Source organism: Manis pentadactyla, chromosome 8, assembly GCF_030020395.1.
Source record: "Manis pentadactyla isolate mManPen7 chromosome 8, mManPen7.hap1, whole genome shotgun sequence".
NCBI lineage: Eukaryota > Metazoa > Chordata > Mammalia > Pholidota > Manidae > Manis > Manis pentadactyla.
The window spans coordinates 111,928,636-111,943,241 of NC_080026.1; the positions used below are offsets into that span (position 1 = coordinate 111,928,636).

Below are 14,606 nucleotides of genomic sequence, written 5' to 3' on the forward strand. Positions count from 1 at the left end.
CATGAGATTGCAGCAATTCAAATATGATAATAAAGTTTTAAGTATTTAGAGAATTACCGAAATGTGACATAGAGATATGAAGTAGGCAAATGCTATTGGAAAAATGCCACAAACCTTCAATTTGTTAAATAAAAACCAAAAAAACAATAAAGTGAAGCACAGTAAGCAAGGTATACCTGCATATAGTTCATATTCACATTTCCCCAGTTGTCCCAGTGATGTCCTTTAAAGCTTTTTTTTTTAAATTCTCAATCCAATCACGTTATATACAGTTATGTCTCTTTAGTCTCCTTTAATTTACAATAGTTCCCTTTTTATTCATGAAATTAACATCTTGAGTCCAGACTACTTTTACAGAATGTCTCTCACTTGAATTTATCTGATTATTTCTCCATGATTAGACACAGGTTCAGCAGGAATATATGCTGTGGTTTTTTTCTCAGTGCATTCTATTGATACATCGCGTCAATTTGTTTCTCTATTGGTGATACTAAACATGGTTGTTTTATTAAGGTTGTATTCACCAGATTTCTCCATTATAAAGATATATTTGTATAGGTGCTCAGTGAAATGAAACTCGGAAATTGTCAATATCTTGTTTCCCAACCTTTTTGCCCCCAATAGTTTCAGTATCCATTGATGATGATTCTTCTGTCTGTGGTAGTTATAAAATCAGCCCATTTATTTTTTGGCAGTTCTAAATTTTATTTTTTCTTTCTCCTTGACTTTGAAATGGTGACTCCTATTTTGGGAAGATATTGTGTAGACTCTATCATTTTTCCTTTTTTTTTAAATTTTGGTATCATTAGTCTACAATTACATGAGCAACATTATGGTTACTAGAGTCCCCCCATCATCAAGGCCCCACTACACACCCCATTATTTCTTCTTGTTTTTGAACTTAAACTAATTAAACTGTACTTTTTCCATTCTAATTTGCAAGTTACATGCTTTATAATTTTTATCTAGTGGAAAACACTAAAAAAGCTGCTTTGAAGTTTGGGTTTAGTTTTTAAGGACTTTTGGTACTAGAATCTACATCAGAGCTTGTTTTTTCCATTTCAGTAGACCTGGGATGGGGCCTGAAAATTTGCATTTCTAACTAGTTTCCTGATGGTACTGCTAGTTATGGGACTGCACTTTGAGAACTACTGTGGCTTCTATAGGCCTTTCAAGCCAATATTTTGCTCATGGTTATATCGTCTCCTTTTCTACTTGTTTGCTTTGTCTGGTAGCCATGAAGTAGTGTGGATGTAGTACAGTGGAATAAGTTGAAGTTTGTGTTAGTTGATTTTGATAAATATTGGAAAAATTGTGGAAATTGGCCAAATTGCTAAATAGGACCTCATTGACCTGGCTAATCCAAAATTGACTGTGTTGTAATGAAAATGGTTATAGGCTATTTTAAACCTTTTATTGGCATTTGTATTTGTTGAGTTAATGAAACACTGATTGATCCCTTACTTTTGACAGAATTAGATGTCCATGTAGTCTTTTTGGGCTTTTAGTACTTAAATGATCTCTACATACATTTCAACAACTTGGTTTTGTTAAGTCTGTACAATTAGTAAGCAAGTTCCTTAACTAAAATGTCAATGAATTTGTGTACAGTCGTAGGCTTTAAAAGCTAGGAGGGCTCTTCTAATTCAAGGCTTCATAACCTTCTTGTTCATGAACCTCACTGAAAATCTTTTGTTATGTCATGAGATACTCTCCCTGGACACACACATGAACATACATTTTATACACAATTTCAAGAGGTTTAGAGACCCTTGAAACCTATCCATGGATCCTAGGTTAAGGCCCCTGATCTATCTAGCCTTATTTAAATGTTGTTACATAATGTATTTTAATTAAAAAGCCTCTGTCATTGTTATCATTTCAACATAGCTAGTTGTGACTTTTTTTTTTTTTTGGTATCATTAAAGTAACAATTACTTAAACAACACTATGGTTACTAGACTCCCCCTATTATTAAGTCCCCCCCACATACCCCATTACAGTCACTGTCCATCAGCGTAGTAAGATGCTATACAATCATTACTTGTCTTCTCTGTATATACTGCCTAGTTGTGACTTCTTAATACGGGTATGGCTGTCAGTTCTGAGATTCATCATAAAATGTTATTTTGAGAAGCAAGTAAAGTGTTGAGTTTCCTATTTGGTAGTGTCGGGAAAAGTGATACAGAAATCACTTGGCTTGTGGTTCTCAAAAACCGTACTCGAAAGTTGTTCTTAATTTTCTCATTCTGCTAGTCATCCAGTTTAAGCAGCCACAGTTAATCCTTGTCTATGATGATGGAATTTTATTTGTCAGGGATATATGGAAAGACGCACTTAAATCCTTTGATTGCTATCCTACTGATATTTCCAGGATCTTTCTACTTTTATCAGTTTTATGAAAGAAATAGTATGGCCAAGGAAATACCCATCAAGGCAGGTCAGTTTACCTTAGTGAGTGCTCTTTACCTCTGGGAGCATTTGCAGTATATGTGTTTCTATCAAGATCACCCTTAAACACTGTCAGTATGTTCAGTTATTTACACTCTGCAGTTCTTGGGGGACTGGGAAACATTGATGAGCTCCTCTTCTTCGTCTTAAGGTATCAACATTGGGGATATTGTCTACCTAGTTGGCTCATTTAAGAAACAGTTTTGTTTTTTAAAAAAAGTGTTTTGTGATCATACAGCAGTGCTTTTTGGGCAAAATACTTTATTTGAATCATAGAGTATGACTCCTTCCTTTTAAGCATTAGCAAAACAGACCCAAAGAGGTCATGTGACTTGTCCAAGGTTACAGTTGATGACAGCCTGGATTAGTACCCATATTTCTCTAACCCAAGCCTTCCTTAGCTGGTGCTCTTTTGACGTTTTTTGTTTGTTTGGGTTTGAGCTTGTGTTTCTTCAACTGGATGTGATTGATAGGTATGTATGAATTGAAGGGTATGTATATGTATGTTGTGTGTTTTAATTTGTGCTTCTGTGATTTGTTTAAGAAAGCCTTTTCTACAACAAGGTCATGAAGCATTTTTTTCTATTTACATATGTGAAGCATGTTTTCTACTAGAAGCTTTATAGTTTTGCATTTTACATTTAGAACTTTAGTCTGTAGAACTGATTTTTGTGTTTGATGTGAGGGAGGGATTCCATTTCATTTTTGTCCATGCTCTCCTACCATCGTCTGTATTATCTGTTGGAAGAAGATATATTCTCCACTGATCTGTAGTACTACCTGCAGGATAAATTATGTCCTTACATTCAATGGTCTGTTTTTGGATTTGTTATTCTGTTATATTGCTCTGTTTATCTATCCTTGCATCCATACCATACAGCCTTATTCATGTAGCTTTATAATAAGCCTTGATATATGCTAATTAAATTCTCATGCCTTGTTGTTTCTTAAAGAATATCTTGGCTATTTGTGCTAATTAAATTCTCATGCCTTGTTGTTTCTTAAAGAATATCTTGGCTATTTGTGGCTTTTTATACTTTCATAAAAACTTTACAGGTAACTTGTCAGGTTCCACACCAACAACAACCTAAAGGCAGGCACTAATGAACCTGTTGGGATTCAAGTAAATTATCAATAGAAACCAGAATAAGGAGTTATTTCAAAAATTTCATTTTGAATATGTTGAATATGTGACAGTACAAAATTCAAAAATACAAAAGGATATATAATGAAAAAAATCTCTTACCTATCTTACTCATTTCCCTCTCCAGGGGTCACCACTTTTTTGTTTTTTAAATTCTTGATTTAGATTCTCTAAGGAGTTTCTCAAGGATCCGCCTAGAAGACACCTACTATGGATTAAATATTAAATTTGAGAACTTTTGGCTGGGGAAGATGGCTTTATTTATTTATTTATTTATATTTTTTAGTGTAAAGAGACAGTGGAGTATAAAGAAAGAGCATTCTATTGAACAAGATCATTTAATAAGCATTTAACCCTCAGACAAATCTTCAATATCCTGGAGTTTCTTAGCCTTTGGTCCTGGGCCCTCTTCTGTTTCCTGTCTACACTTTCTTCCTAGGTGATTTCATCTCTTACCTTAGCTTTGACAGTAGTTCCCTCCCTTATCCATGGTTTCACTTTGCTCAGGTTCAGTTACCCACCGTTAACTGCAGTTTGGAAGGAGGCGATCCTCCTGATCTGTAGGCTGAAGGTCACTTGTATAGCCTCATGCTGTGTCACAATGCCTATGTAACTCACCTCACATCTTCTCATCACATAAGCATTTTATCATCTCACATCATAAGAAGAAAAAGGGTAAGTACAGTATAATAAGATATTTTGAGAGAGAGACCATATTCACATAACCTTAATCATAGCATATTATTATAATTATTTTATTATTGTTAATTCTTACTGTGCCCAATTTATAAATTAAACTTTATCATAGGTTCATATGTATAGGAAAAAATATAGTATATATAGAGTAAGGTGCTATCTGTGATTTTAGGCATCCATTGGGATCTCAGAATGTATCCCCCATGTATAAGAGGGGCCACTGTACCATTTGTGTGCTGATGATCCTAATATGCTATCTCCAACTCATCCTTCTACTCTGACCTCTAGATTTATACTTGAATGTTGCATGGTGATTTCAAACTTAATATATCAAAAATAGAAATCTGAATTAATTTTTTTTTTTTTTTTGCTAGTCTTCTTATACCAATAAATGGTACCTACCACCATTTACCCAGTTTACTGAAGTCCCAAACCTGGGATCATCCTTGACTCCTTACTTTTTCTTACCCTGAAATCCAATCCAGCTTCAGATTCTATTTTACTTTTAAAATGTATCTCAAAACCCACTTCTTTCAGCCTCCATTGCCATCAACTACTATAGGTTATTATAATTTATTTTGAATTTGTAATTTTTAAAACTATTATCCTATTAAATCCAATTTCTGAATAGGACTCAGAGTGATCTTTCAAAAATCTATACTTGAAACTTTTCAATATCTTTGCTTTGCACTTAGGTCATGCATGTTAAGACTTTGACTTTTGTTCAGTCAGGCAGATCTGGTCCTTTCCTTCCTACCTCTTGCACTATCTAATGCCAGTAATCTTAACTCACAAGTAGCACTTGAGTTACACTGGCCCTCTGCCAACCTTCTGCAAGACCACTGGAAGGCCTTTTCATTTGCTGTTTTCTCTGACCCTGACTTTTTATTTGACTTTCTCTTACGTCTTTTGTATCTAAATTCAGATGTTACCTCCTTAGAGAATAGCCTATCCAAAGTGGTCTTCCCTTCCTTGTCTATTATTTCTACTAGAATATAAACTCCATGAAGGTAAATTTTGTTTGTTTTACCCTCTAGTATATACCAGTACATGGCACATGGTAGGCAACATATAAATATTTAATCCTTCTTCACTATTTCTCATCTTGTAAAATGAGGCTACTGATAAACTGCCTGTTGTACCTTATGAAGTCATTGGGGAGTAAATATATTGTTTTATCAGTTTTGATGTTCCCATGTGATAATTTTTTAAAAATAAGCTTTTGTTTGTTTTTAAAAAACACTAAGATGGATTTGAGAAAGCAAAAATTAAAAAAAAAATCCTGCCACCCTACACAACTACTTTTAACTTAATTTTATTTTAAAAAGTACTTCTAAAAATTAATATACTGTCCAGCACTAGTTTTTCTGTCCCAGACAGCTTCGAAACATTTTTCATGGTCATATCAGATAGAACACATTAATTTTGTGCTTTTAAAGTTGTGTGGGTAATTCAAACATATATTTTGATGCCTGTATGAAAAAAGGTAAATATAAGTGGTTCTGAATCATATTTAGAAATCTACTCTTGATAATTAAAGTTTTTATAAGAACTTTGCCTAAAGAATTTTTCCTGAAACTGATCTGCATATAACCACAATTTCTTTATGTGGCATATAATCTGATTAGTCTTTTGAAACAACTTGTCGAGATTATTATTCTATATGGTAACTACAGCTTCTGCTTTGATTAAAATATTACCACCCTTGTGAAGTTATTTTAAGCTTGGAAAATAGGGTAATTTGAAACCCTTGGAACACATTTTTGGATTAGAAAAATGATTCTTAAAAGAAATATGTTCAAGGGGGAGAACTACTTTTTTGATATTTATTACTTTGGAATGTATAAAGATTTATCATCTTTGGAACTAGAGACCTAACTTACTAGCAAATGGATTTTATAATATTAAAACATAGTACAATCCACAGCATGATTTCAGCTTTCTTAGTTCAGGCATCACGAAGTGCTCATTTTTGTCCATCTGGTGTAAGTTGGAGCTGATTCAGAGGCTACAAAAATGGCAAGGTTGGCATGTGCCTTACTTTGCTAAGTTCTTCTTCTTTTTTTTTTTTGGTATCATTAATCTACAATTACATGAGGAGCATTATGTTTACTAGACTTTCCCCCATCACCAAGTCCCCCCCGCCACATACCTCTTACAGTCACTGTCCATCAGCGTAATAAGATGCTGTAGAATCACTACTTGTCTTCTCTGTGTTGTGCAGCCTTCCCCGTGCCCCTCCCCCACATTATGTCTGCTAATAGTAATGCCCCCTTTCTTCCCTCCCTCCCCTTATCCTTCCCTTCCCATCCATCCCCCCCAGTCCCTTTCCCTTTGGTAACTGTTAGTCCATTCTTGGGTTCTGTGAGTCTGCTGCTGTTTTGTTCCTTCAGTTTTTCTTTGTTCTTATGCTCCACAGATGAGTGAAATTATTTGGTACTTATCTTTCTCTGCCTGGCTTATTTCACTGAGCATAATACCCTCTAGCTCCATCCATGTTGTTGCAAATGGTAGGATTTGTTTTCTTCTTATGGCTGAATAATATTCCGTTGTGTATATGTACCACATCTTCTTTATCCATTCATCTACTGATGGACATTTAGGTTGATTTTGCTAAGTTCTTTTAGAAGTAAATCTAAGAGATCTTAATTGTTCCCACCACTAGGAGAAGTAGTAATTATGTGACACTTAGAAGCATTAGCTAGTACTACAATGGCAATCATATTCCAATGTAAATATATCAAATCAGTATTTTGAACACCTTAAACTTATAGTGTTACATGTCAATTATATCTTAATTTAAAAAATCTAAGTAATTTGCTATGTAAAACAAGGGTTTCCTGACCCATCAGAAAATAATTCTGAGTACCCATCCTAAGTACTTTTGTTTGTTAATGTACAAACTGTATGCATTCTACTCTATCAAGCTGCAGTATATACACTTAGGGTAGAGTATATGTATATATAGTGTGTACTTTGTAGATATAAATTGGTTATAGCATATATACATGTAAATAGTATACACAAATTCTTACTTCAAATAGTTGGGTTTTTTCTTTTCTTTTTTATTATCAAATGTACATCACAGTGGTTCAACAGTCCCCCTTCCCCTCCCTCTCCCTATTCTTCTCCCCCACCCGCCCCAGCCCACTCTTTTTCCCCTTGATAACCACTAGTCACTTCTCAATACTATGTCAAATAGCTGTTTCAATTCTGTTTTTGGCTCACTTTTTTCATGTATGCTTAATTTAATAACTGTTTTTACCTGATTAATGAAGGGCTTATGCAAGGAATTGTAGAACTGTCAATTGACAGTTTATTTAAAACTAGATTATGTTCTTAAATCCTGGGCATACTGTAATTTTTTGCAGTATGCTAATGGAGAATGAATGGGGCAGGGCACTGCTGCCCCTTTGTGTTGTGGAATTCCCAGTCTTCACTTGGTTCATAAGTGACATTTGACTATGTAATACCAGATCAAATAAGCAAACCAGTGTCAATCTGTATTATAAAAAATCAGAAAACATTAATTACTTTTCCTAATTAATTTGAATAAAAGTCCAGTCTTTTCCCTCTGCATCCCAATGGATCATCTTGCCTACCACCTGATTTGTGCATATTCCACTTAAGAAATACTAGCCTAACACATTGGAGGAAGGTGCTTTGTAGCAGATTTGGTCCTTTGCTTTTCTCACATTCTCCAAATTTCATATATTATAGAAAGGTACTTGAATGAGAAAACTAACCTAAGAAGAGGTGTACCCAGTGTAATGCAAACTTTTTAAACCATATATCTTGCCCTTTTAAAGAAAGTGTGTGGAGATTGAAGATGGCGGCGTGAGAGTGAGACAGAGAATTCCTCCCCAAACCACAGATAGTATGAAAATGTAGTTAATAGATACAATTAACCCTAAAACAAGAACAAGAAAGAAGGCTGAACCAGACTGCACACAGACCTCACGAACAGAGCAGACCTCACGAAACAGGGTAACGTATGAAAGCCTTAATCAGGCGGGACCCAAGCCCTTTCCCCACCCCAGCTTACCTGCGGGAGGAAGAGAAACAGAGCAGGGAGTGGGTGGAAGCCTAGGACTGCTGAACACCCAGCCCTGGAGGTCTGCTTTGGGAGCAGAAACCTACACTGTGTGGTGCTCTGGACATTGGAGAGCTCAGACAGGTGGAGTGCTTGAGAGACAGATTCCAGCCATTTGTGGAGGAGGGGATCCACACCCGGCTGCTCTGGGAGAAGGGAAAGGCAGGCAGTCTGAGAGGCTTCCTAGCAGTGAGAGGGCTACTGAAGGAGTGCAGTTTGCATGGAGCTTGCTGCATGGGGGAGGGAAGAGAGAGCTGGATAAGGTTGTCTGGGTGCACTCTGCCCAGCTGGTTGGGAGCTTCCGGTGCCCCATCCCCCCTGGCTGCCTGCTCAGCTCCGAGGACCCCCACTGTGACATGCAGCCTGCTGCGCCTTCCTCCTAGTCTGCCAACACCGGTTCACAAACCTGCAGTCACTGTGCTGGCATCAGGCCAGCCAGAGGGAGGCCCTGCCTACAACAGCTAGAGACGCAAAGCACAGATGCTTACACCTGTGTTTGGCCCACTGGCTCTGAAACTGGAGACAGGCACTGCAGACGGGAATCAGGAAACAGATCTCTCCTCATCCCAGGCAACAGCTCTGCTCCCCTATGACCCCCAACCTCACTCTAGGGGCTGAGCATATCCAGAGACTGGAGCTTCTGGGCACTAGTGCGCACCACACAGAAATATGAAACATCAAAAGAATATGGTTCAGACGAAAATCTCAGAAACCCCAGAAAAAGGGTCAAATGAAACTGAACTCACCAATCTGCCTGAAAGAGAGTTCAAAATAAAAATCATAAACATGCTTATGGAGGTGAAAAAAACTATTCAAGAACTCAGGAACGAATTTAAGTCGGAGATTCAATCATTAAGAAATTCCATATCTGAAATGTAACATACAATGGAGGGAATTAAAAGCAGATGAGATGTAGTAGAAGAGACTGTAAATGGAATAGAAATTAGAGAAGAGGAATACAAAGAAGCTAAGGGACAAAGAGGAAAAAGAATCTCTAAGAACGAAAGAATATTGAGAGAATTGTGTGATGAATCCAAACGGAACAGCATTCATGTTATAGGGGTACCAGAAGAAGAAGAAGAGAGAAAAAGGAATAGAAAGTGTCATTCAGGAGGTAATTGCTGAAAACTTCCCCAGTCTGGGGAAGGATATAGTCTTTGAAGCCATGGAGGTGCACAGATCTCCCAACACAAGGGACCCAAGGAAGACAACATCAAGACATACAATAATTAAAATGGCAAAGATCAAGGATAAAGACAGACTTTTAAAAGCAGCTAGAGAGAGAAAAAAGATCACATATAAAGGAAAACCATCAGGCTATCATCTTACTTCACAACAGAAACCTTACAGGCCAGAAGGGAGTGGCAAGATATATTTAATGCAGTGAAGCAGAAGGGCCTTGAACCAACAGCCCTATACCTGGCAAGGTTATCATTTAAATTTGAAGATGGGATTAAAAAATTTTCAGATAAGCAAAAGTTGAGAGAATTTACCTCCCACAAACTACCTCCACAGTGCATTTTGGAGGGACTCCTATAGATGGAAGTGTTCCTAAGACTAAATAGATGTCATCCAAGGGATAGACAAAGAGTACAGCATATGATTCATAACATATAAAGAATGGAGGAGGAAGAAAAAGGAGGGGAAAAAAAACCCTTTAGGTTCTGTTTGTAATAGCACACAAAGTGAGTTAAGTTAGACTGTTAGATAGTAAGGGAATTACCCTTGAACCTTTGGTAACCATGAATCTAAAGCCTGCAATGGCAATAAGTACATACCTGTCAATAATCACCCTAAATGTAAATGGTCTGAATGCACCAATGAAAAGACATAGAGTCACTGAATGTATTAAAAAACAAGACCCATCTATATGCTGCCTACAAGAGACTCACTTCAAACCCAAAGACATACACGGACTGAAAGTAAAGGGATGGAAAAAGATATTTCATTCAACTAACAGGGAGAAAAAAGCAGGAGTTGCAGTACTTGTATCAGATAAAATAGACTTCAAAACAAAGAAAATAACAAGAGACAAAGAAGGACATTACATAATGATAAAGGGGTCAGTCCAACAAGAGGATATAACCATTATAAATATCTACACACCCAACACCTATGTATGTGAAACAAATACTAACAGAATTAAAGGGAGAAATAGAATGCAATGCATTCATTTTAGGAGACTTCAACAGACCACTCACTCCAAAGGACAGATCATCCAGACAGAAAATAAGTAAAGAGACAGAGGCACTGGACAATGTATTAGAACAGATGTATCTAAAGGACATCTGCAGAACACTCCATTCAAAAGCAACAGGATACACATTCTTCTCAAGTGCACATGGAATATTTTCAAGAATAGGTCATATACTAGGCCACAAAAAGAACCTCAGTAAATTCAAAAAGATTGAAATTGTACCAACCAGCTTCTCAGATCACAAAGGTATGAAACTAGAAATAAATTACACAAAGAAAACGAAAAAGCCCACAAACACACGAGGCTTAATAACATGCTCCTAAATAATCAGTGGATCAATGACCAAATAAAAACAGAGATCAAGCAATATATGGAGACAAATGACAACAATAATACGATAATACAAAATCTGTGGGATGCAGCGAAGGCTGTGCTAAGAGGGAAATATATTGCAATACAGGTCTACCTCAGGACAGAAGAACAATCCCAGATGAACAGTTTAAACTCACAATTAATGAAACTAGAAAAGGAAGAACAAATGAGGCCGAAAGTCAGTAGAAGGAGGGACATAATAAAGATTAAAGCAGAAATAAACAAAATTGAGAAGAACAAAACAATAGAAAGAATCAATGAAAGCAGGAGCTGGTTCTTCGAGAAAACAAACAAAATAGATAAACCCCTAGCCAGACTTACCAAGAAAAAAAGAGTCTACACACATAAACAGAATCAGAAATGAGAAAGGAAAAATCACTACAGACACCACAGAAATACAAAGAATTATGAGAGAGTACTATGAAAAATTATATGCCAACAAACTGGATAACCTGAAAGAAATGGATAGTTTCTAGAAAAATACAACCTTCTAAGGCTGACTCAGAAAGAAACAGAAAATATGAATAGACCAGTTGCCAGCAAAGAAATTGAGTTGGTAATCATAAAGCTACCTAAGAAAAAACTCCTGGATGAGATGGTTTTACTGCTGAATTTTACCAAACATTTAGTGAAGACCTAATACCCATCCTCCTTAAAGTTTTCCAAAAAGTAGAAGAGGAAGGAATACTCCCAAACTCATTCTACGAGGCCAACATCACTCTAATACCAAAACCAGGCAAAGACACCGCAACAAAAGAAAATTACAGACCAACATCCCTAAGGAACATAGATGCAAAGATACTCAACAACATATTAGCAAACTGAATAAAAAAATACATCAAAAAGATCATCCATCATGATCAAGTGGGATTCATTCCGGGGATGCAAGGATGGTACAACATTTGAAAATCCATCAACATCATCCACCATATCAACAGAAAGAAGGACAAAAACCACATGATCACCTCCTTAGATGCTGAAAAAGCATTTGACAAAATTCAACATCCATTTATAATAAAAACTCAAAACAAAATGGGTATAGAGGGCAAGTAACTCAACATAATAAAGGCAATATATGAAAAACCCACAGTCAATATCATACTTAACAGCGAGAAGCTGAAAGCTATTCCTTAAGATAGGGAACAAGACAAGGATGCCCACTCTCCCCACTTTTATTCAACATAGTTCTGGAGGTCCTAGGCATGGCAAGCAGACAACACAAAGAAATAAAAGGCACCGAGATAGGCAAGAAAGAAGTCAAACTGTCCCTGCTTGGAGATGACATGATATTGTACATAAAAAACCCTAAAGAATCCACTCCAAAACTACTAGATCTAATATCTGAATTCAACAAATTTGCAGAATACAAAAGTAATACACAGAAATCTGTTGCATTCCTATACACTAACGATGAACTAGCAGAAAAAGAAATCAGGAAAACAATTCCATTCACAATTGCATCAAAAAGAATAAAATACTTAGGAATAAACCTAACCAAGGCAGTGAAAGACCTGTACCCTAAAAACTATGGCCCACTCTTAAGAGAAATTAAAGAGGACACTAATAAATGTAAATTCATCCCATGCTCTTGGCTAGGAAGAATTAATATTGTAAAAATGGCCATCGTGCCTAAAGCAATCTACAGATCAATGAAATCCCTATCAAAATCCCAACAGCATTCTTCAATGAACTAGAGCAAATAGTTCTAAAATTCATATGGAATGACAAAGACCTCGAGTAGCCAAAGCAATCCTGAGAAGGAAGAATAAAGTGGGAGGGCATCTTGCTCCCCAATTTCAAGCTCTACTACAAAGCCACAGTAATCAAGACAATTTGGTACTGGCACAAGAACAGACCCACAGACCAGTGGAACGGAATAGAGACTCCATACATTAACCCAAACATATGGTCAATTAATATACAATAAAGGAGCCATGGACATACAGTGGGGAAATGACAGCTTCTTCAACAGTTGGTGTTGGCAAAACTGGACAGCTACATGTAAGAGAATGAAACTGGATCATTGTCTAACGCCGTACACAAAAGCAAATTCAAAATGGATCAAAGACCTGAATGTAAGTCATGAAACCATAAAACTCTTAGAAAAAAACATAGGCAAAAATCTCTTGTACATAAAGATGAGTGACTTCTTCATGAACATATCTCCCCGGGCAAGGGAAACAAAATAAAAAATGAACAGGTGGGACTATATCAAGCTGAAAAGCTTCTGTACAGCAAAGGGCACCATCAGTAGAACAAAAAGGCATCCTACAGTATGGGAGAATATATTCATAAATGACAGATCCGATAAAGGGTTGACATCCAAAATATATAAAGAGCTCACGCACCTCAACAAACAGAAAGCAAATAATCCAATTAAAAAATGGGCAGAGGAGCAGAACAGACAGTTCTCCAAAGAAGAAATTCAGATGGCCAACAGACACATGAAAAGATACTCCACATCGCTTGTCATCAGAGAAATGCAAATTAAAACCACAATAAGATATCACCTCACAGCAGTAAGGATCACCACCATCCAGAAGACAAACAACAACAAACGTTGGCACAGTTGTGGAGAAAGGGGAACCCTCCTATGCTGCTGGTGGGAATGTAAATTAGTTCAACCATTGTGGAAAACAATATGGAGGTTCCTCAAAAAGCTGCAAATAGAAATACCATTTGACCCAGATATTCCACTCCTAGGATTTTACCCTAAGAATGCAGCAGCCCAGTTTAAAAAAGACAGATGCACCTCTATGTTCATCGCTGCACTATTTACAATAGCCAAGAAATGGAAGCAACCTAAGTGTCCATCTGTAGATGAATGGATAAAGAAGATGTGGTACATATACACAATGGAATACTATTCAGCCATAAGAAAGAAACAAATCCTACCATTTGCAGCAACATGGATGGAGCTGGAGGGTAGTATATTCAGTGAAATAAGCCAGGCGGAGAAAGACAAGTACCAAATGGTTTCGCTCATATTTGGAATATAAGAACAAAGAAAATAACTGAAGGAACAAAACAGTAGCAGAATCACAGAACCCGAGAATGGACTAACAGTTACCAAAGGGAAAGGGACTGGGGAGGATGTGTGGAAAGGGAGGTATAAGGGGGTGGAAAAAGAAAGGGGGTATTATGATTAGCATGTATAATGTGGGGGGAGGCACAGGGAGGGCTGTACAACACAGAGAAGACAAGTAGTGATTCTACAGCATCTTACTACACTGATGGACAGTGACTGAAATGGGGTTTGTGGGGGGGGGCTTGGTGAAGGCAGGAGCCTAGTAAACATAATGCTCCTCATGTAATTATAGTATAATGATACCAAAGTAGAAAAAAAAAGAAAGAATAACTCTCTTTGGTAATTATTTGTATTGTCTAAAAGTTTATTCAGAATGGCCAAAAAGCAATAAAATTATTTTTAAATTTTGGAAAATGCTTCTTTCAATGGCAATGACTGATAAAATGAATCTTTATAAATCACTATATTGTATCTTGGAGTGTGGGAATCACATAGATAGATATCATATATATATGTAATTCTTACCTTAAGGTCACTAGAAAGGTATCCTTTTTGCAGCATGCATCTGGCCTGCTTATGGATTTCACTTTGGTTCTATTAGGGACACTAGTTTGTTTATCTGTTT

At 36.7% G+C, this 14,606-nt stretch overlaps 1 protein-coding gene across 9 annotated transcripts in view; it reads left to right on the plus strand.

The window, feature by feature from the left end:
• The window catches only part of BTRC (beta-transducin repeat containing E3 ubiquitin protein ligase), a 271,763-nt gene that overhangs the window by 39,170 nt on the left and 217,987 nt on the right, over positions 1–14,606 (plus strand). For 4 of the 9 annotated variants that reach the window (XR_005027378.2, XM_036898776.2, XM_036898778.2 and 1 more), the window contains exon 2: positions 4,103–4,270. The exons of the other annotated variants lie outside the window; for them this stretch is intronic. Coding sequence is in view for 3 of the 4 variants with exons in the window: in XM_036898776.2 (XP_036754671.1) it covers positions 4,184–4,270 (87 nt within the window). In the remaining variant the exon portion in view is untranslated. The remainder of the gene's footprint in view (positions 1–4,102; positions 4,271–14,606) is intronic. 9 annotated transcript variants of the gene reach the window in all.